General features: G+C 40.0%; 1 protein-coding gene across 1 annotated transcript in view; it reads right to left on the bottom strand.

Annotated features, from left to right (window-relative positions):
* Window positions 1-2404: 2404 nt before the first annotated feature.
* panx2 (pannexin 2) overlaps window positions 2405-24657 on the bottom strand; it is a 36895-nt gene continuing 14642 nt past the window's right edge. Inside the window, exons 3-4 of the mRNA XM_033039782.1 lie at window positions 7440-8873; window positions 2405-3504 (exon numbers count right to left, since the gene is read on the bottom strand). Coding sequence (XP_032895673.1) covers window positions 3143-3504; window positions 7440-8873 — 1796 coding nt within the window. The 3' untranslated portion in view covers window positions 2405-3142. The remainder of the gene's footprint in view (window positions 3505-7439; window positions 8874-24657) is intronic.

Below are 24657 nucleotides of genomic sequence, written 5' to 3'. Positions count from 1 at the left end.
GGCAGGCTAAACTAAACATGTTAATTTGCAAAATGATAGTGTCTGAGTCCATGAGGCAATTGTATCAAATCCATTTCTATTATAAAGGAAACATTAACTGTTACATTTTAAATGGGTCCTAAACTAAATTAAATTAATGCTCATGTATACAATCTCTGTCGCTTCAAATGACATTTCTTACAAAGCAGCAGTTGGTAAACAGTTTAGTTTGGGAGCAAGACAAGACAGAAGACATTAATTATTTTTGTTATGATAAAATGTCCAAGTCATTCAATAAATATGTTCTTTATAACATACTGTATTACATCAACCAATTATAAAACAAATGAAAGTAAAATATTTGTTAAACTGCTTGAATAAGGCTCTCTGCAAAAGGGGATACACTATATTTATGTACGGTCTTGTAATGGAGAAACACCATGTCACAATAATTAGCAGATTATTTGAGTATGTGGGTAACCTGTGGTTACAACATGAACATTGAGTGTTCATCTCCTGAACTTGGTCCTGTGATGCAATCACCATTAAACCATGATACAAGGTGCCAGATGGGCCTAGAGTGTGAATACTGAGGGCAATCCTTCAGTAAGCCGTGAAGATGCAATGATGAGCAATGCAATGTTGTAGAGCTAGGAGAAGAGCAGGTGAACTTATTTTGCCTTTGGTAGCCATGTGGCCCATTTTAACACCACTGATGAGGCTATTGTACGGAGCTTGCTGCTCCAGGTTTCTGACCAATTTTACACAATGGTCTCTAAATAGACACTGGGCCTGGAATAACATGTTCAAGGAGCTGGAAAGGGTTTCTAAGCCTTTTTGATGTCAGGTCAATCTCATATGTTGAATATAACCGCACAAAATTGATTAATTTAAACCTGAAGAACAAAATGAACCTCAATGACTCCTCCTTCTTCCCAAGATAAAGAAACATTGCCGTTAAATATTTAACGCTTTATGATAGGTTTTATATCAGAATTGTGAATGTAGAAGTTACACTATCTAGCAGGCAACATCGTTCCAAAATGATTTTGTAGACCAAGCAAAGTAAAATATTATGCCCCCCATATTGTGGGGCGGTTACATTGATAGATTGGCTGTTTATTGTGAACAGCCCAGGAGATGGCCCTAGAATATGTTCCACTAATCATGTAGTACAACTGTTACGATTATTGGAACCAAATAACTCGGCGTTAAGGAATTGAAACAATATGCCATTTTCAAATGTAACTGCTATCCATTGATACCCACGACACATCCTACAGCAGTGAGATTAAATAATTACATCTGAATATCTCGTACACGCTTCCAAAACTGTAATCAGCCTTTTTGGATTAGTTAATCTGAGGCCTGATGTCTGTTTTAAGATGCTACTAGACCAAGTGCAGACCCGTTGGGTCTGCTCCCCCAACGCAGCCGTTCCCTACCCGTTGTCCCCACGGGAGACGTGGTCCTCCAACTCAAGCGGCTCAGGAATCAGCAGTGCGGCTGTTTTTAAATGGCGTCTTTGAGGCGAGATGCGGGCGCCAGCAGCCGTTATGGTCGCTGGCCAGCAGGAAGCGACAAAATGAGTGAGTGGGGGGGGGGGAGGGAGAAGGATTTTATTAAAAATGTGTACATAAACACGACGAAATTTAATGAGGAGTGGATACTTGGAATGAAAAATGAAATCTCTACCAAAATGGGAAAAAAGTCGGCGTTTCTGGGTCTGACATTGGCGTAGCAACGAATCAAAGGCTGGCAGCCACAAGTCAGAAACACACACAGCCAGCCAGCCAGCAGCCACACAGTTTTAATATTATAATAATATAATATAATAATATAGATAATATAGATATAGATGTTGAATTTGGCACAAATGGGATGGCGAATATCCTCCTTTATGTTCTGGGTATGTAGTGGTACAATGAGTAGGTTTTTAGCCTGGCTGTTGGAGGTCATTGAAGAATAATTTAATTCTCTATGTTATTGAAGCATGTATAGCATGCGGCGGTAATGTTAGTACTGTTTAGGTCAGACATCTGATCCAGTTTCCTGGCTTCCTCAGAATTTTATCATCCAGCACTCCCACTCACTCTGGTTCTTGCAATGAAACCGTTTTCCCCATGTAAACACTCTCGCCATTTTGTTTGAATATTATATAACATTATGGAGTATTAAAATTCTGGCGCGTGTGTTATGATGCAGTTTAGGCTTGGCCAATTCTATTGATTTATATATAGTTAAAATATAACTAACAGTAATAAGTGGTGAATTACTGCATTGGACAATGCCCATTGAAACCAAGGGCACAGTGGAGTTGTGGAATATCATTAGATCAGTGAAATGGAAGAAGTGTTCATCACTGGCAGGTTGCACAAAAGGTACCATTTGGACCGTCGGTTCTTACATATCATTGAGTAACAATTATTGCTATCCTTCACATACAGCAGATGCATTTGCATTTCCTAAGAAATAGAATACAGAATTATAACGTCAGGAAATAAAAATGCAAGTGTAAAAGTCCTTAAAAACTGAAGTGAAAGGAAGAGGTTACAGCTGCTTTGGAGCTTTGTGGCTCTCCCCCCTGTTTATTGCATTTTTGTGCTATTTAGCAGTTTTCTCATGTGAGCAATATACTATTAAAAAAAATGTGTAAAAATAAATTGTGTAAACATTTATTGGCTCTTTATTGATATCTCTAACAAAGACCCAGTGAAGATTGCTTCCTTCTATTCTCTCTGACAGTGTATCTTCGACAGCACTGGCATGTTCATGCATTCTGACAGAAACGCCTTGCAAATTATAGTCCATCAACCATTTGCCTTTAAACTCCAGTTGTCAGTCCATCGCTTCTTTGTTGCATCACATTGCTGGCAGTGTTAGGATAGATTTTAAAACTCAAGATACAATTAGGAAAGCTAAGCACCATAAATAATTGTTGAATCTTGAGAGCTTGTTGACTTAAAGATATTTGTTTTTTGGGTTAGGAAACATGCCTGTTGGTTAACTTGCATCTAATGAAACTCACATGGACACATCGAGAACACTATTTGCTTGATGTGTTACCTACACTGATGGAGAGATTATTACTTGTGCCAATGCCGTCTTTCAATGATGCAATATCAGCCATGTGAAAGGATAATGCTGCTGCATACCTACTATGCTAGTATTCTATTGTGCTAATCATTACTATCGGGTCTTCAAATGTAGTCAGTAATATATTCTCTGGTGAACATATGGATAGATCTTCTGTATTCGCAGAGGAGATTACTTTTGCATTTAGCAAGCTGGGAGCAAATACTTCATCCTCATGGTCTTCATAGAGCGTTTGAATATTCTGGATGTCGATTAGTGGGAGAGTAGGGTTACGATTGAATTGCAATCTTGTTTCACGGATATCTTTTTCTATAGTAGGCAAGTTGTTCATAAAGTTGATACCAAAAGGTCTACTGTCAGGTAGTGTTAGGCAGCTCTCTGATGAACATTTAATATTGCTTGCAGCACCTCCTTCAGACAGATTACTATCTATGAGAAATAACTTGTTAGAGTTCAAACAGTCATGAGCACAAAACATTCAACTTTCTTTTTAATTTTTTTTTGCCATTAGATTTACACTTAAATAATCGAAACCAGCAGGTAGATATGTAAAAAGCAGGATTACATCTATTTTTGATCATTACTTCAAATTAGAGGAATGTACCAATCACGTCAGATTTTTATTAAAAATCTGGGAATAAGCAATTTAAAAAAAAACATTGTGCAAGAATATTAAAGTGAAATATCAATATGGCTCTGTAAAACGGAAGGAAAACCCTGTTAAACGGCATAACAATGCACATTTAATTAAACATTAAAACTATTATATACTCGATTTTCATATTTCTGACCACATTCACAGGCAGTCCTTTCATTTTATCATTTACTGTGCTCACTAATTTAATCAAAGGTAAGAACATCTCTGAACCACTTTTTTGCACCCTTCGCTAAAAACATTTCCTTATGTCGACCAACACGTCATTCTGTATTGAATCTTGCAAATTAACTTCTCTCACAAATCACTTTGAAGAGCACTTTTAATGTTCCCAGCAGCCTGGAAATCAGATGTGTGGTCAGTTTTGCTTTAGTCTCGGTGTGTGAGCCTGTGATCTGGGTCAGCTAAGCTACACTGCTAAAGCACTACACTGCTACACTATTGGTTTACTGCTAAAGTAAACCAATAGTTGCTGCTTTACAACGTCCTTACATGTATTGACCTGTGCAATAGCTACTGGCGAATCTACCGCCTGAACATATATAGGGTCCTAATACTTAATTGGAACGATGTTTGATGCCTCCATTCTCCATGTTCCCAATTAAAGAGGCCCATGCAATAGAGAATATCTGGGATGGACAACAAGTACTCATCCTGGAATATTATCTTTCACATTTCACTTCCCTTCACTCAGCAAAGAAACCAACTTCAGACTGAAGAAGGGCTGTGAGCTGAAACGTTGCCTGTCCATTTCCACTCTCAGATGCTCCCATGCCCACTGAGTTCCTCCAACAGTTGATTTTTGCTCAAGATTCTTCCCTCTGTGGTTTCTTGCACCTCCATGTAGGTCATGAGGTCATAAGTGATAGGAGCAGAATTAGGCCATTTGGCCCATCAAGCCTACTCTGCCATTCATAGTTGATCTATCTCTCCATCCAAATCTCATTCTCCTGCCTTCTCCCCATAACCCCTGACACCAGTCTATTTCTCTCAGTACGTAATATAGAAGTTACAGGTGAAATAGAGCTTGTCCCTATAGGTTGGTGACGAGGTTGTGATGCACAGATTGGCATTGAGACTCCTTTTAATGAATCTTTGAATTGAAATGAATCCTTGTTATCTTAATGACTCTACACCCTACCATCTCCCAACTCCTATAGCTTCCTTTCTAACTGTAATCCTTTTCTGGAATATAAGTTGCTGTCATGAAGTTCAAAATCCATGCGGCAGTATTGGATGCTATGTAGGATAACCTTAGGCTGGCTGTCGGCTAATTGACTTTTTCAGATCGTTTGGTGGAGCAGCATCTTTAACGCCTTCAATTATGAATCTCGGTGATGGTAAATGTCCAAAGTAATTCTGTCTCTTTCATCTTCTCTTACATTTCCGGGTCTCTTGAAATAAAATCCTGTTTCCTTGTTTCCTTCAACAGTTCAGTTTCACTCTTACAGCTCTTTAGTTGTTCTTCCCCTCACTTCTGTGCTCTTTCTTTCTACCTTCCTCTCTTATACTATAAATTACAAGATCAAAGGGGCCGAGATGTTTACTTACACAGATTGAAGAAACCAGCATGTTGAAGAGGCTACTTTGAAGTAAAGCAAATGGACTTTATGAATGGATGTACAGAATTCAGAAGCAAGGATCTGATGCCAAAAATATATAAAGCATAGGTTATGGACCAATTTGTTCCCAATTCTGGGAACCATGCCTTAGAAAGAATGACAAGGTCTTGGAGCAAGTACAACAGAGATCACAACAATGATACTGGGGAAAGGGAACTTCAGTTAGGTGGAACGATTGGAGAAGCTGGGGTGTCCTTCTCAGAAAAGACAAACTAATATTTTGACAGGATTGTCAAGGAGAACTCTTGCACCAGCTATAGGAGGACTCAATTTGGAGCACTCCAAGATAAAGGAATCAGGACAAATGAAGAGTTTATATCTGGAATGCATCGCCTGAAAGTGTTGACAATATTGCTAAAAAAAGAACTAGCTATATATTTGATAAGAAAACATTTCCAGAACTCTCTAAGAAAGAAACGGGAAATGGAAATAAATGGAAAACTCTTTCAATGAGTTATTGTGATGACAACTGCCCAAACAATCTCCTTTTATTGGTGCATGGTTCTATGGTTCTTCTTTTCTTCTCATTTTCTTTACTCCATATTTATTTCTCTGTGCTCTGTTCCTTCAGTTTCATTTCATTTTTCCTTTCTCCTCTTCCATTTTCCATGTTCTGTCATAGCTTTCTCCTGCTTGTCACTGCAGCACTCGTTTCTTTCTCTGAAAAAAAGCCCACAGAGGGGTGTAGCTTCCATGGCAAGTGTCCGTAAAAGAATTCCAATGAATGCTATGGATACGCCTAAACATTCCATGCACCACAGGGGGCATTGGAAGGAGGCTAAGATGACCACTGATGGAGGAAGGGCAGTAAGAGTGAGAAGTGAGAGCCTTCTGGCATGGCATGTGAAGTAGAACTTGACTGTCGCTGCAAGGAGTGGGAGGACTTTCGACAGTGCTGAATAAAAATCCCAAATCATTACATTGAATGTCAATTTGAGCCTTTATCATATGGTCGCTTCTAGGTAGAGTAATCCTTTTCATCAGAAATTGGCTGGTACATGTTGACTTAATTTGTTTATATCAAAGTTTTCACCTATCTGGAAATAGGTGGCAGTTCGTTGGATGGGGATCATTTAGCTTAAAGACAATGTGCCCCAGTGGACCTGAATGTTCAGAAACTTGAATCATGCATCATGCAACAGGGAGGAAAGGTAAAGATATCTCCTGTGGTTGTTAACCGAGTTCTGAGTAAGTTTCTGATTGTTTTATGAGCTTTACAAAGCTTGTCTTAAATCTTTTATCCTTAAAAAGGTGGGTTGTTTGTGGAACAATCGCAAAAATGTGGCCTAGTGCAGCTGGAATCTTCATTGTGAAATGTGACTGCAAGTAAATAAAAAGAGGTGAGATGTTTTTGCACCTATTGAAATATGATTATCTATTGAAAAGGAAAAGCTAAAGGAAAAAATGCAATGAATAGGAAATAACTCAGATAACATCAATTATCACGATTTACACAGAACTCACAACATATCATGGTGGAAGCAATAAATGTTAGTATAAATGATTGGGTGGTTAAAAAAAAAAATATGTGATGAAAAAGCACAAGTTTCTTCAAGATAAAAATAATGGCTTTGGATATGAAGATAACAACTCACTGAAAAATTGTCACAGCCAAATGTTGGATTGTCCCTGCAATGCTGGCACTAATAACTCATTTTAATTATATCTTTGACAAAATATACTCCAAACTATGTCTGATATGCAGAATGCTATTGTTTTCCGTCTGTAACAAACAGGAGAATTCATTATGAAGATTCCTATGTTATTTTTGTGTGCAAGAAAAGCCCTGGTACTGGTCTGGGTTTGAAACCCCAATCATAAATGTTAACACAGAGGGTAGAACTAACACTTCTCTGGTCACCTCACCTCAATGCCAATCCGTGCATCACAACCTTATGACCAACCTATTGGGACAAGCTCTATTTTACCTGTAACTACAATATTACCTACTGAAAGCTGATGGGGCATCCTGCACAGATACTCCAACGCTTGTGAAGCAAGTAATCACAATCAAAACATTGCACTCCAATTGCCCATTTCATTAAGATTATTTCTGCCAAATAATATTCAGTGAACACACACTTCACCTTTGATGGGAGATGCCACATGTGCCAGTATGTTCTCCTCTGAATGCAAAAAGTCTCCCTCTTGACTCTTAGATATGCAACTTTCCTGACTTTCGGGCTTCACCTTTTTGGTGTTAAGAATGTAAGGATGAACATCCAAAGACAAGTGGCGACTATGCTTTTTCTCGCTGTTGGCAGGGATGCTCCCCTCACTTTTGTTGGAAGATTGATTTTGGAAATACTTTGGAGTGGAGTCAAGGAGAGGAATGGCAAGACCATCCGTCGCCACCTTGCGTCTGACCGGTTTGGGCTTGTCTCCTTTGTTTTCAAACTTCAAGACAGCCAAAGGCTCTTTGAAAGGCTGGTGCAGTGGGTTTGTGGTTGGAATCCACTTCATTTTCTTCCTGGGCCTCTTTATGATCAGTTGCTCATTGGCATCGATGTCAGTTGGGTCAACGCTGGGGTCAATTGTCTGGATCCCTGCATCCCTCATTGTTGGTGTAACATCGTGGTTGGACTGGGCCAGAGCAGCCAGCAACTGCCGGACAACATTGTCATACATGAGGTCACTCTCATTTGTGATAAAATCCAACCGGTTCAGTGACTTGATGTGGTCACGGTTTTCATTGCAAAACATAGCCAAAATGTTAATGTCACAAAACTGTGACTTTTGCCACTGTTTTCTAGTCTTGATTCCAACTTTGTGTAGCTTATCAAAAATAAAGTTGGATTTACGAACTATAAAAAGGTGAATTAGGTTTATCAAAATGATGAGGTTGATGAAGCAGAGCAGAACAATGTCCACAATGGCAATAATGCGTTGCATCTGCACCGAGGGCAGTTTGCAGTTGACAAGGACGTGAAGCATCTCGTCGCTGGACAAGTCCGGGGGCTCTCCCAAGGGGCAGGTGAATTCATTCTGCTTTTGGTTGGCGTAATAGGTGCAGAGATACGTGATGGGGATGACGCTCAAAAATACGACAGACAGCTGCCTGGAGAGGTACAGTCTGGCCAGGAAATTGCTCTGCCCTCGACGCTCCAAATATTTCTCAAACAGGTTTTGCTCCGGGCTCTTCTCATTCTCCGCGTTTTCAATGATCTCCCTCTTCTCCTTCTCCGTGATGCCCGCCCCTTTGGATTGGATCTGCCTCTCAATTTTGGGAGCCCGTCCCTCTGCGGCGCGGTGGTAGCAATTGTCGATCTCCTGAAGCAAGAAGTTGAGTTCAGAAGTCAGCCGGGTCGAGGCGAGGAACTCCCAGGCCAGGGCGGGGATGTACATTATCCCAGCGAAGGCCAGCAGTGCATAGGGGAGGAACTTGTGTTCAAACAAGGAAGGCCTCTGGCTGGCTTCAACACCTGGCACTGCATCTTTAAGCTCAGTCCAGCAGTAACCTCTGGCGTACAAAGCCTGATCACGAGTGAAATTGCTCGGCGTGTAACAGTAAATCGACTCTTCTGTGTAACAGAGAGAAAAGTCATAATTGCACTTTTTTTTATAAAACCTGTCAAAGGTGCTCTGTAAAATAAATATTTTAAACAACTCCATCAATTATATTACATTTTAATTTCCATATGTTGACATCTGCCTTTAAAGCCAATCATAAATCATTCCATTCAACTCAAATCCTGTCATGCACATCTCTCACGCTTTAGTCTGGTCTAATCTTACTCCTTTGGATTGTAGGGTTTAATTGATTTAAGAAAATGTATGCATTTAACCTTTTGTTGGGAAAGTTTTTACTGTTAGGGCTACAGACTTGGATTCTTGATGGATTATTTTCTGATGCAAGAGTAAATTTAATTCATTTACTACAATGGGGATGGGCACAAAATGCTGGAGTAACTCAGCGGGACAGGCAACATCTCTGGATAGAAGGAATGGGTGATGTTTTGGGTTGAGACCCTTCTTGCTGCCTGTCCCACTGTGTTACTCCAGCATTTTGTGTCTATCTTCAGTGTGGACCAGCATCTGCAGTTCCTTCCTACACAAGAATGGAGAATTGTGTCTCCACTATACTTGTAATATTGGGGACATAGCAAATGTTCACTAGGTTGATTGCAGAGATTGAAGGTTTGTCATTTGGGGAGAGGGTAGGGGATACATTTTCTTGAATTTAGAACGAGAGACATGATGGAATTAAAATACATAAAATTCTTACAGTTGTTGACACCGCAGATGTGGAGCTGCTGTTCCCCTTTGACAGGAACCAGAGGTTTCAAAATAGGCTATGGCCATTTGTGACAGATATGAGAAGTTTCTTCACCCATAGGTGGTGAACCTATGGAATTCCCTATCCAGCTGGATGTGGAAATTCAGTTTGCTGAGTATATTTAAGACTGAAATTGATGGAATTTAAGATACTGTGGAAATGAAAGGATATTGGGCTAGTGCAGAAAAGTGGTACTGAGGTAACATGACTGACATCATGATCTCATTGTGTGGTGGAATAGGCGTAAAGGGCCAATTGGCCTATTCCTCCATTTATTCCTTCATTTCTTATATTCTTATGTACTGAAATTAACCCAGAGAATTGCTGATGTGACATTAATGAATAATTCCTCTGAACTTTGATTGAGCATGCTGGGTGTAGGCTGTTACCTTAAACGGTTGAAAGTGAATACTTATTCCCCCCACAGTGCTGGCTGCTGGTCTACTAACTGATTGATTTCACCTCCCAGTGCAGGCAGTCACGGCCCGGATTCTTCCAAGAATGTGACAGAAGTGACCTGTCAGAGGAGGGGAAGTGACAGACAGCTGTTTTCAGAGAGACTGACAGCAGGTTTTCCATAATTAAAAGAATGTAGGATTTCTAATAATCACTTGCCTATCACTCCGTGCAATTGTACTGCATGTTAGTTGGGTAACAGCAAATCACACATGGGAGCGTAAGAATCTATTTGCTTAACTAGAGGCAGAGACTGATAGATTCTTGATTAGTACGGTGTCAGAGGTTATAGGGAGAAGGCAGGAGAATGGGGTTAGGAGGGAGAGGTAGATTAGCCATGATTGAATGGTGGAGTAGACTTGATGGGCCGAATGCCCTAATTCCACTCCTATTCCTTACGACCTTAGAGTTAAGCTTTGAGAAATGAGAATATCATGATTCATATGGGCTAACTAATAAATTAATGAACCGTTATTATCTTCATGAATTTCTACTTTAGAATCTTTTAAATTAAGCTTGATTTCAATTGTGATGAATTGGAACACCTACGGTGAATAGCTGGCAATTATAGCCACTTCTGGGACCAGTCGCTGTAAAGGTCCTTCTACAAGGGCACCAGGTATTAGTCACTGTGCACACAGAAGTCCTTTCCAGGGGCACCAGGCACCAGTCACTGAATTGAATTGAATTAATTGAATATTTTATTGTCACAAGTCACAGTGAAATTCTTTGCTTGCATACCAGGTATGCAAATAGTTGCCACCTAAAGGGTGCTGACAAAGTTACAAAGTATCCCCGCCAGGTCCTCCTTTGTTTTGTGCACACAGAGGTCCTTCTACAGGTTCACCTGGGACCAGTCCTTGTGTACACTAGGGTCCTTCTACAGGGGCACCAAGGACCAGTCCCTGTGCACAAACAGACCCTTCTAGGGACTAGTCACTGCACCGACAGGCTCTTCTACAGGGATGGTGCGATTTGCCGTTCCTCCAGAAAGAAAATACATCATCTCCAAGTCCATTTAAATCTTTAGGAGCAAATAACAAACTGTTAGAGGAACTCAGCAGGCCTGATAGTATCTATGAAAGGAAATGGACTTATGACGTTTCAAGTTGGAAAGGGTAGGGTTCTGACCAAAATGTTGTCTGTCCATTTCCCTCCACAGATGCTGCCTAGGCCATTGAGTTCCTCCAAACAGTTTGTTATTTTGCTCAAGACCCCAGCATCTGCAGTTTTTTGTGTCTCCAAAAACATTAACAGTAGTGAGCGCAGAACTGATTGCTCTGGATAGGGGAATGGATAATTTGGCATTGTAAACTTGTTTAAAATGCAGTTTTAAAATGAAGATACAATAAATGAAGATACTTTTAAAATGGTCTAGAACTGTGTGTTACTTTGTGATTACATATAAAAATAAATAATAAGTGGTTTAAATTGGGATGAATTGCACATTATTTTGTCTTGATGTGTTTCAGTTACTCTGGGGGTTTTTTGAGCGAGGCCATTTGGGATACAATAACCTTCACATCTCAGGTACACAAAATTGCTGGGGAAACTCAGCGGGTGCAGCAGCATCTATGGAGCGAAGGAAATAGGCGACGTTTCGGGCCGAAACCCTTCTTCAGACTTCTTCAGACTTCTTCAGGTCTGAAGAAGGGTTTCGGCCCGAAACGTCGCCTATTTCCTTCGCTCCATAGATACTGCTGCACCCGCTGAGTTTCCCCAGCAATTTTGTGTACCTTCGATATTCCAGCATCTGCAGTTCCCTTTTGGACAACCTTCACATCTCATACAGTTTTCTCTTGTGCAGGAAGAACCCTTGTTTACAAAATTTATTTTTGAGCTCCATGTTTACTTTAATGAAATAATAAAACCACGGGTGGCACAGTAGCACAGCTGTAGAGTTACTGCCTCATAGCACCAGATCCTGTTCAATCCTGACTATGGGTGCTGTGTGTATGGAGTTTGTACGTTCTCCCTGTGACCGCGTGGATTTTCTCTGAGTGTTCCGGTTCCTCCCACACTCCAAAGACATACAAGTTTTAAGTTAATTGGCTTAGGTAAAATTGTAAATTGTCCCTAGTGTGTAGGATAGTGCGGTGATAGTTGGTCGGCGTGGATTCAGTGGGCCGAAGGGCCTGTTTCCGTGCTGTATTTCTAACACCAATAACATCAGTCTTCATATTAACTTTGATTTATCTAAATAAGTTTAACTGGAAGAAATGCTCTTTCCCTCAAGACAATATCAGTGCAATCCACCAGAGAAAAAGAAAAGCAATAAGTGGAAGATGATTTATACATCACAACATGAATTTCACTTTGTGGACCATGCTGATCGTACAATTTGGAATCTGCATGAATTAAATAAAATCTAATCCTATGTGCTGAAAGTGGAAAGCTAACTCACGGAAATGGCTAATTATTTTTCGCTTTTAAGTTACTAGTTTCCTAGTTGCAGACAACCCTTGGAACAGCACAGTCAGATCAGTTTTGAAAAAGAAGCTGCAAGCTAAAGGCACCCAGCTATGATGAGGCAAGAACTATCAAGGGATACAATCTGACAATTGGCAAAATGAACACACATCGAAAAAAATGGTTGACACAGAGTCTGCCGCATTTCTTGGTTTCTCAAAAAAACAAACTAGCAATACAGCACAACCAAACTAATTTCAGAAGTGCAAATATAAGTGCTATGTACCTATTAAAGTGTTTATTTACACTATCATGGGATGGCTTATTACAGAGCAGCACTGTGGCATATTTCCATTGCAAACTCTGCATCAGATTTAAATTCCTCTAGTGACCTTCCACCCAGTGAGTTACTGATCTGAACAAAGCCATTAAGACTTTAATCTTGGGTGTTAAAAGGACCTCATGGAACTGTTGACCTTCATTTAATTCCAAAGCAACATTGGCATGATGTGAGAGAAGGTGGACATGCAAGGCAATGTTTATTCTTTAGGAACAAATTTTATTACATCACCACAAAATAAAAAATATATAAAAATGAGCTACAGAAAGTCAGTTCATAGATTAATGACTGTGAAAATTTATAATTCATGGATTTATAAATAGCTGGCAGTAGCAGTGATAAAATAGAGACAAGAAATAATGTTTGTGTGTGTTCCTCCATACCGATAAATTGCTCCTTTGCTTCAAGAAGCCTTTGCTGATTAGCAATAAACATTGTAGGAATGGGTAATGTAATCATTGAATTTGTAGTTTGTTCTTTCAGGAATTCGTGAACAATGATGGGATGTTACTCAACTTGCACTGCAGTGCTCATTAATTATGCAACATTATAATCTGTATGAGTTGTGAATTAATATACACCAGTGGTGATATTACTGGAAGGCATGTGTGTCTTCTGAGAATTTCTACCTACATTCCCATTTTGTTTTAGATAAACAATATAATTAATTCAAATAAATGTCTTCTTATGTGACGTATGGTTTCCATTGATTGCATTATTCTTTTGTTGTGGAGCTCAGTGGAATATATATTTGAATGTATGAAAGGTTAATGCCAAAACATATCCTGTCATGCAATGATCACCAATTGAAGCATGTTTCCCCATTGCATACAATTATAAAGAAAGGAATACTTCTGAATATATCTGGGATAGAGTCATAGATACAGAGTGGAAACAGGCCCTTCAGCCCACACCGCCCAACATGTCCCAGCTACACTAGTCCCACCTGCCCGCATATTCCTCCAAACCTGTCCTATCCATATACCTGTTTCTTAAATGTTGGGATAGTCCCAGACGGAACTACCTCCTCTGGCACCTTGTTCCATACACCCACCACCCTTTGTGTGAAAAGGTTACCCCTCAGATTCCTATTAAATCTTTTCCCCTTCACCTTAACCCATGTCCTCTGGTCCTTGATTCACCTACTCTGGACAAGAGACTCCGCGCATCTACCCGATCTTTTCCTCTCATGATTTTATACTGTTCATGCATATGATATGTTCATGCATAGGATACATGTTATATATGATACATGAACAAATGGATGTTCATGCACAAGATATTTGTATTGACTGACTGCCAATGTTATAGTTAATGCAGTGAAACTAGCATTCTATTTTTTTATTCACAGTGGCAAAGAAAATCCATTTCTGAGAGATAAAATGAACTTATATATCTTTCTGTTTACCAACATGATTTCTACAAACACATCAATACTGATGGTAATTTTAGATTTGTGTTGACAGAATTGAATCACGCATTCCTTTGATGGCCATCACTGGACCGGGCAGGCATGGAGTTTAATGAAATAGGTAACTTCAAATAGCAGCCCCACATGGGGACGAATCGACAACCACAATATCCTCAACCTTTGATGAGAGAGTGAGATGGGGTCCCTCTTGCTGCAACATATGCTGCTTCCATGGACAACAAATGACTGCTAATAATGCACTAATAACCCACCAACCTTGAGAATTCACACTGTAGAAATACACTCCTGCACCTATTTTCTATGTTTCTATGGAACAAGTATAGAGGGGAGGCAAGGGGACGTCGAAATTCGATGTAAAAGAAGCAGGAACTAAAATTAACTTCAATATTAAATTTAACCCCAGAACGTCTTTACACACTGGGAATAGATTTTGACTTTGAGTGATCATAGAAATCAGATGATCAAGAGGCCTTTCTGCCCCTCAAGTAGCCCAGCTATACTGTGTCAGGGCTGGTCCATAACTGGACTGGAGCCGACCTGGGAATAGTAAACTCAATAGCAGACTCAATCAATATGGATCTGTCTCATTGCATTGTATATACTAAATGAACAGCGTTTATGTTTGTGAAGGAACTGTAGATGCTGGTTTACACTGAATTTAGACACAAAATGCAGGAGGAACTCAGCGGGACAGGCAGCATCTCTGGATAGAAGGAATGGGTGACGTTTCAGGGTCGATACCCTTTTCAGACTGAGCGTCTGGGGAGAGGGAGTTACAGAGATACAGTTTATAAGGTTTAATGTTTATTTTTTGTGATAACTTTTCTTCAAAAAATTTCCTTTCCTTTTCTTTTCTTATGCACGGCTTTTACATGGGTATAATTCTATATATCTTCTGTTTTTCATTAAAAAAGACATAGACTGCTGAGTAACTACATTTTATTCTTGATGTGAAAAGTTTGGACGTATGGACCAGAAGGTTACTGTGTCACAGCTGACCCTCATAACACTGACAACAAAGATAGAGACACCAACATAGAGCAGCAGGGATGTGTGAGAGAAGTTGAATCTGAAGTTGAATCTGCTTTTGGAGGATCTTTTAATAACTCACCTGTTGTGTAGATGCTCAAAGCTGTACGTACTTAACATGCCGGAGTATTTCTGAGGAAGCTGTGGGCAGGCACATTCCTGACTGCCCCTTCCTTTCATTTCAGAGGGCATGTTAGAGTCAAAGAATGAGACATGTATACTGGTGTCATGAATGAATTTTCTCCTTATATTGATCCTTGCATTACCAATTCTTTCCTTTCCCCACACAAATGTACAGAATTTTTATTTTTTTTACATATCATTTCACCGGATTCGTATTCATGCTATTAGACGAAAGTAACTACAAATCTTACAAAGAATATCATCAATATGGAATTGATTGATTCAGTTATAAAGATGGAGTGGGAGATTGCAACCTTCACGTGGTCCACCCTGTTTCGACTAATGCAATCAACCCGACGTGCACAAACAAATAGATCAAATAGAACAAGTTGACCTACAACTTTAGGCTGTGCACGCCATACGCAAGAAGAAGAAGAAGAAGTTATAACGATTTCCTTGGTTCCCTCATGGATTCCCCATTTAACTTGTGTTAGTCATAAGGAGGGAGGCTGGGAGGAGAGATATATTTGAAAGCTAGCCACTGCTGTAAGTAGGTGAATATGAGATCCATCTTGTGTATAATCTATGATAATGTAAGGGAGGGGGTTACCTATTCTTAGTGATGTTGTTTAAGCAATAAATGTGAATTGTGTTAAAGGGAGCGTCTGTGTCCTTGTCTTGAAATAGTACAGGGGAATCTTTTATGTCAAGCCGAAAGGACAGGCAGAATCTTTGTTTAAATCTTCAAATGAAGAACAGCATCCCTAAAAGCGCAGTACTGCTAGAGCACCATACATTCCGGAAATAGAAACAAAATGCTGGAGTAACTCAGCGGGTCAGGCAGCATAACCTGCTGAGTTACTCCAGCCTTTGAGTCTATCTTCGGTATAAACCAGCATCTACAGTTCCTTCCTACACATCATAAATTCCAGGTTGGATTTTTATGTTAAATGTTATGCACAAAACAGAAAATGCTGGAAATACTCTAGATAGACAGCACTTGCAGAAAGAGAAATGTCTAACCTTTATCATTGGTCTTTGACTTGAAAAGTTAATTCTGTTTCTCCTTGCTGAGATGTTGTCTGAGCTGTTGATTATTTCCAGAACTGTCTGCCTTGTATTTTGTCTAGGTCAGATGTGTCCTTGTTTTAGGAAGAGCTTCTGCTTCAGATTTCTCTTTGTTCACTCTCAATAGTACTCTTCATTGGCTGGAAAGCATGCACTACTGACAGCTGCGTAGGAATATTGTGGTAACAGTTAATGATACGTGTGGGAATGTTTAATATAATGTAAAGGTCATTCTGGCCGAGTCTTCAGTGGGAAAGAAGAAGGAAGATTAACCTGCCCAGAAATTAATCTACAGTGGCAATGTCCCATTGTGGCATTAACACATTGCACTTTGCTTCTGCGATCCACTGCATTTATTTCAATGAATTGAATTTTGGAGGTGGATAAAATACATTGACATGAAGACTGCTCTTAGAGCTGACATGTTTAATGAAAAACATTAAGACTAAGTCAATCATTGAAACAAAGCTTATTATTGTGATATCCACCCCTGTGTAATTCATAATGGAGTTGTTCTCAGTGGATTAAAAAAACGCTTGTTGCAATGATAATCGTAATTAAACCTGCTGACACAACACAGCCCACTAAAGGTAACAAATGGATTTCATGATCAAATGCACATAAATTTAATTTAGCCAGAAGAATATTTACAATATGACAGGGTGAGTGCAGCAAACAGAATCAGCACGTTGCTTTTCTCAGCCAGAGGTTGTAAGGATTTGCCAATTTACTCTCACCCATTACATAAGAATATCTACCTTGCTCTGCTCGCTAGTTTGAGGGGAAGCAAATTCAACCCATTTTCTTCACTGTTGCAGATTTAGCAAATACGTAGACATGGGGCAAAAGAAATGCAACAATGCTGGAAAACTCTAATGAACTCCATGTCCATTTTTTTAATGTTTGCCCCTATCTCCAAATTTGAAATAAAGGGTAAAACATACCATTTTGCTCAGGAAAGACCAATTTTGAGAAACCTATGAAAAGGTAGGGGATACAAAGAAAAAATTAGCATTGAACATTGGCCCAGGTGTGCAAGAAGAATGTACAGCTACTATACAACAATAAATTAAAAGCACAATTTCTCAAGTCAATGGAGCGTAAAATCAGGCAGATAGTAAAATGGGCCAAGTCAGCATTTACCACATAGGTTAAGTTAAAAGTGATGATAATGATACAGATTTATGTCTTGTTATCTAGTTTTCCGATGTTCTATAATTTTGTCATTTTTATTTTAAATAGATGTATTTAGAAAGTAAAATGGTGTGGATGCTAAGAATCTGAAATATCAACATAATTCTGGAAATAATCAGCGAGTCTGATGACATCAGCAAAGAGAGAAACAGTGGAATCATTAACTCGTGTTTCTCCATCCAATGTAACGTATAGGGGGTGTACGTTTTTGGATTCAATCACACTGCAAGTTTAGAAAGGTCAAATATATGAAATGGTCCTAAATATCAGATGCCTTTCTGACCTCAGGAAGCAGACGCACTTACTAAAGGTGAAGGGGAATGACAAATGACTAAGAATATGCAATTACAATTTTAATGATCAAAGTAAAAAAAATCCAAAAATTAATTCTGGATTAAAGTAGTGGAAAAAGAACCCCAGTCACAGGGTCAAGGAGGATGGGAATCCTTGGTGACTACAGGTATGGAAACTTTCTCACAGACAGAGCAACAATGATGGGACTGATGGAGTCCTTCTTTTATGAATGGAAAATAACATTATTGACAGTATTTGGACAAATTGATAGTTCTGATCAGAAATATATACTTTCCACTTGTTAATTAGTATTCTAAGATAAAAATGCAGTACAAATATGCAATTACAATTTTACAGTACAAATATGCAATTGTTTTATAACTTCTTTGTCGCTGAGGACTAACTCTCTCTTTGGTCCCATGTAAACGGGATGTGTCCAAGCTGGATATGGGCATCTAAATGAGAAACATTGTTGGCATTGGTTCCTTGTGAGCACAGGAGTAGATAGCTTGACCTAATGTTTGTTTCAAAAACTTTAATACCTGGTTCTGCATGGAAATATTAAAATAGCTGCTCTTAATTATATTATTATCAGATTATCATTCACCTCCAGGATAATTGTTGGATACATTTAATGTTACACCAGTTATCCCCATTCATAGAAAGAACATGAATGGAAGGACATTGCTCATAATAGACTTATTGGGGATGTAGAAGTGGTGTATAAAGAATAAAAATATTCCAGTTTAATTCATTATTATCACCATATTTGAGAGATTTATTTCGTCAATAAACAGTTCAATAGAATGATGTCTTTGCTCAGACATATGTTTGCCTAATCTTATTAATTCAGTAAATACACTCAGCTGATAGTTCAAGAGTATTCATTCATTTTTGAACACATCGATATATGATCATCTCCAGTACTGAGCTTGCAACGTACAGTATATTGCTGATATCACAGTGCAGATTATCACTAACCCACGGATCAGTTCATAAACTATTCACCATCCATGTGCATCATAGCAAACACAAATTCTATATATACATGCTCTGTATCAGTAGCATGCAACAATTGTCACTCATGAATACGAGAGATTCATGCATATTGCATGTATCCATCCTGAAGAGTGAAAGGATACTTCCAATGCAACCTCACAGCATCTACATGTCCCTTGACTTTTATTCTCCAACTTTCCTTATTAATCTCCCAACCAGACAGCTTTATAAACAGCATATCACCGTGACAATTGAGGCCTTACTCCATCAGTAATAATCCCTTTTGTAATACTCATCCCTTCCTTCCCTCTCTACTAACTTGTTTTCCCACATTTCCAGTTCTGTAATGTAATGAAGGATCTTTAGACTGAAACATTAACTCAATTTCACTTTCCACAGATGCTGCCTGACCTGCTGAGTTTTTCCACTAATTTCCGTTTTCCATTCACATTTCCAGCATTTGTACATATTCCAGTCAGTAACAATATTGTTGTAGGAAGGAAATGCAGTTGGTGGTTTATACCAAAGACCGACACAAAATGCTGGAGTAACTCAGTGGGTGAGGCAGCATCGCTGGAGAAAAGGAATAGGTGATGTTTTGAGTCAGAACACTTTTTCAGACTGAAAGATAGAGGCGGGATGGGGGGGACTGGAGGATGAGGGAACTAAGAGGCTTTGATTTTTTTCCCTCACCTCTAGTTCCCCTCGCCCCACCTCTACCCTTCAGTCTGAAGAAGGGTTCTGACCCGAAACGTCACCTGCTCCTTTTCTCCAGAGATGCTGCATGACCCGCTGAGTGACTCCAGCATTTTGTGTCTATCTACAATATTGTTGTAAATTGGAGGGGGTGGTGGCATCAACCAAAGAGACTACTGTGACAAGCATAGAGTTTGCAACCATGATAAGAGATAATGCAGATGGTGCACTGTCAGGGGTAACCGGCAGGCAACTGATTTATATCTGATTGCAAATGGAAAAACCATACAGGTGTGTCTGTCTGCATACAGGTTGCCCTTGACTCCCAGAAGCAGATTCTTATCCCTCATGATCAATTTAGCTTTGCTGTCCAATGTTGAATCAATTCCTTTGAGGTTCTTTGCCGATGCCTGTAGTAGTACTTACTCAGCAAAGGTGCTGTTACTTTCACTTAGTTAACTCTTTTTTGTCATTGACCTGTAGTGCAGATGACATTCATACATGACCTGAGGTTGTGATTTGCAGTGGGGCAATAAGCATATTCCCCTACCACTAAAGATCCTCTCGCTGTGAATAATAGCAAGGAGAATATTACAATTATACACTGCATGAATGTTTTTTTTAAAATATATGATGTATTTGAACAGAAACTCTGAATATATTACACTCGACGAACATACGTATTCTGTCCATAATCATGGTCGACCTGTTCCTCAGACCTTTACCCTCTCAAACTTCACACAATGAGATTTCCAATTGGGCGCTGAAGGCATTTGGGGATGTAGGAAAAAGGCAGATAAATGAAGGTAGTCATACAGTAGTACAGCATTGGAACACGCCCTTCAGCCCATCGTATCTATGCTATCCATCATGCCTACCTTTACTAATCCCACTTGCTTGTATTAACTTCATATTCCTCTAAACCCTGCTCTTCTAAGTTCTTGTCCAGATGCCCATTATATGTTGTCACTGTTCACCACCTCCTCCGCCTGCTTATTCCAGACATCAATTACACTTGGTGCAAAAAATGTACCCCTCAAATCTCCTTTAACCCTCTTTCCTCTTGCCTTGAACATATGTCCTTTTAATTTTTGACACCCCTATCGTGGGCAAAAGACTTTGGCCTTCTACCCTGTTTATGACCCTTGTAATTTTTCTATATCCCTATCATCTGCCTCTCGGTGTTGATTAGCAGATGGATGGACTAAGACCAGAGATAAAGCCAATCCAATCTCTGTTTGTAAATCTAGTCCTCCAACCCAGATGCTCTATTGCAGAGGTTATTTCACAAATCAGCAATGTTCTTATTGAATGGCAGTCAGGGCTGGGTAACGCTTATACCAATGTTTCAGCCTTTCTCTCAGAACTTCACATTTCTGCAGACCACCGTGAATGGACCAGGCAGTGTAGTGCATGGACCAGGCAGTGTAGTGCATGGACCAGGCAGTGTAGTGCATGGACCAGGCAGTGTAGTGCATGGACCAGGCAGTGTAGTGCATGGACCAGGCAGTGTGGTGCATGGACCAGGCAGTGTGGTGCATGGACCAGGCAGTGTAGTGCATGGACCAGGCAGTGTAGTGCATGGACCAGGCAGTGTAGTGCATGCAAACAAATCAGCTGCTACAGGAAGATTGAAAATTTTTACCTGCGGTGATACATCGCTTGGGATTTACAAAAGAAATGGTAAGCTACCAAATCACACATACCGTACATCTTTGATTTTAAGCAAGTCATGCACTGGACTTAAATTACAATATTTTCTCAGAACTGAGTTTCATGAGATTCACTTCAATTTTACTAGTTTTAGTTTAGTTTGTTGTCATGTATACCAAAGTACAGTGAAAAGCATTTGTTGCGTGCTTACCAGTCAGTGGAAAGACAATACATGATTGCAATCGAGCTATTTACAGTGTACAGATACATGATAAGGGAATAACATTTAGTGCTAGGTAAAGCCCGCAAAGTCTGATCAAGGATAGTCCGAGGGTCACCAATGAGGTAGGTAGTAGTTCATGATCTATCAGTATATAGTAAATACTTTCAGTAGGAAAATGACTTAAAAATGATGGATAGGCAGGGATACCCATGTGGAATGGCCTGTGTCTGGGTCTCGACACTGCGCTTATCCTGTCAGTTTAATCTAGCAAGGCAAGGTCTTGACTTCCTCGTCAAGAACGTTCCCTGCAGCAACATCTCAACATAGACATAGAAATATAGAAACATTGATAAATAAGTGCAGGAGTGGGTCATTCAGCCCTTTGAGCCAGCACCCCATTCAATATGATCCTGGCAAAAATCAGTACCCCGTTCATGCTTATTCCCACTATCCCTTGATTCCTTTAATCCTAAGAGCCAAATCTAACTTGAAAACATCCAGTGAATTATGTGGCACAGAATTCCACAGATTCATAACTCTCTGGGTGAAAATGTTTTTCCTCACCTCAGCCTTAAATGGCCTACTCCTTATTCTTAAACTGTGACCCTGGTTCTGGAATCCCCAACATTGGGACCATTTTTCCTGCATCTAGCCTGTACAATCCTTTAAGAATTTTATGTTTCTATAAGATCCCCTTTCATCCTTCTAAACTTCAGTGAATACAAGCCCAGTTGACCCATTCTTTCATCATATGTCAGTCCCGCCATCCCTGGAATTAACCTGGTGAACCTACGCTCCACTCCCTCAATAGCAATAATGTCCTTCCTCAAATTAGTAGACCAAAATTGCACACAATACTCCAGGTGCAGTCTCACCAGAGCCCTGTACAACTGCAGTAGGACCTCCTTGCTCCTAAACTAAAATCCTCTCGCTATGATGGCCAACATGCCGTTAGCTTCCTTCACTGGCTGCTGTACCTGCATGCTTACTTTCAATAACTGATGTACAAGCGCACAAAGGTTTTGTTGCACCTTCCCTTTTCCTAATCTGACACCATCAGATAATAATCTGCCTTCGTGTTCTAGCCACAAAAGTGGATAACCTCACATTTATCCACTTTATACTGCATCTGCCATGCATCTGCCCACTCACCCAACCTATCCAAGTCACCCTGTAGCTTTGTGTCATCTGCAAACTTGGAGATGTTACATTTAATTCCTTCGTCTAAATTGAGAGTTGAGATGAAGCAGTCAGTGAAGCACATTTGCTTTGGCATCATTTACCCACTTTCTCCATTAACATCTGAGATGTATCTGCAGATTGTCATAAGGGGCAAATCAACATGGGAAGATTCCCAACTTTAAAGTTTTTACATTGTATACTTTTCCCTTTACAGAAACATTTCATCCGGACGAACATTATGTATTAATTAGTCCAAAATATAATTTATGCACCTATTTTGGTATTGGGGGTAGAAAATTGGTTGGCAGACAAGAAACAAAGAGTAGGGATTAACGGGTCCCTTTCTGAATGGCAGACAGTGACAAGTGGGGTACCGCAAGGTTCGGTGCTGGGTCCGCAGCCATTTACAATATACTTTAATGATTTAGATGAAGGGATTAAAAGTAACATTAGCAAATTTGCAGATGACACAAAGCTAGGTGGCATTGTAAACTGTGAGGAAGATGCTATGAGGATGCAGTGTGACATGGACAGGTTGGGTGAGTGGGCAGATGCATGGCAGATGCAGTTTAATGTGGATAAATGTGAGGTTATCCACTTTGGTGGCAAAAACAAGAAGGCAGATTACTATCTGAATGGTGTCAAGTTGGGAAAAGGGGAAGTACAACAAGATCTGGGGGTCCTTGTTCATCAGTCACTGAAAGTAAGCATGCAGGTACAGCAGGCAGTGAAGAAAGCAAATGGCATGTTGGCCTTCTTGGTTTCTTGGTCCTCCAAAATATTCCAAATGGAATTTAAACTGGAGGTGGTGAAGGGAGGGCTTAAGCCAGAAAGGGTTATTGGGAAGAAAGAGCTACTTTAAATTTAGTTGCATCTGGTTGGGTAACTATAGTAGGGTGGAGATTATTCCATGCTTTAATTGTGCGGGGGAAGAACGAATTGCTGTACACATCTGTCTTTGTAGCTGGGATCACAAATTGGACGAATGCCCTCGTCTGCTCCTAATTGGTTTGGGTTTGGTGTCATAACAAAAGGAGTTGAATATAGGAGCAAAGAGGTCCTACTGCAGTTGTACAGGGCTCGAGTGAGACCACAGCTGGAGTATTGTGTGCAGTTTTGGTCTCCAAATTTGAGGAAGGACATTCTTGCTATTGAGGGTGTGGAGTGTAGGTTCACAAGGTTAATTCCCGGGATGGCGGGACTCATATTTTGATAGAATGGAGTGGCTGGGCTTGTATATAGAAACATAGAAACATAGAAAATAGGTGCAGGAGTAGGCCATTCGGCCCTTCGAGCCTGCACCACCATTCAATATGATCATGGCTGATCATCCAACTCAGTATCCCGTACCTGCCTTCTCTCCATACCCCCTGATCCCTTTAGCCACAAGGGCCACATCTAACTCCCTCTTAAATATAGCCAATGAACTGGCCTCAACTACCTTCTGTGGCAGAGAGTTCCAGAGATTCACCACTCTCTGTGTGAAAAATGTTTTTCTCATCTCGGTCCTAAAGGATTTCCCCTCTATCCTTAAGTTGTGACCCCTTGTCCTGGACTTCCCCAACATCGGGAACAATCTTCCTGCATCTGGCCTGTCCAACCCCTTAAGAATTTTGTAAGTTTCTATAAGATCCCCCCTCAATCTCCTAAATTCTAGCGAGTACAAGCCGAGTCTATCCAGTCTTTCTTCATATGAAAGTCCTGACATCCCATAGTCTGGAGTTTAGAGGGATGAGAGGATATCTTATTGAAACATATAAGATTATTAAGGGATTGGACATGCTAGAGGCAGGAAACATGTTCCTGATGTTGGGGGAGTCCAGAAACATGGGCCACAGTTTAAGAAAAAGGGGTAGGCCATTTAGAACGGAGATGAGGAAAACCTTTTCACCCAGAGAGTTGTGAATTTGTGGAATTCTCCACCTCAGGAA

This window comes from Amblyraja radiata, chromosome 21 (genome assembly GCF_010909765.2).
Source record: "Amblyraja radiata isolate CabotCenter1 chromosome 21, sAmbRad1.1.pri, whole genome shotgun sequence".
Classification (NCBI taxonomy): domain Eukaryota; kingdom Metazoa; phylum Chordata; class Chondrichthyes; order Rajiformes; family Rajidae; genus Amblyraja; species Amblyraja radiata.
Note: the sequence above shows the minus strand (reverse complement) of the source record. Positions and strands in the feature narration are given on the sequence as shown.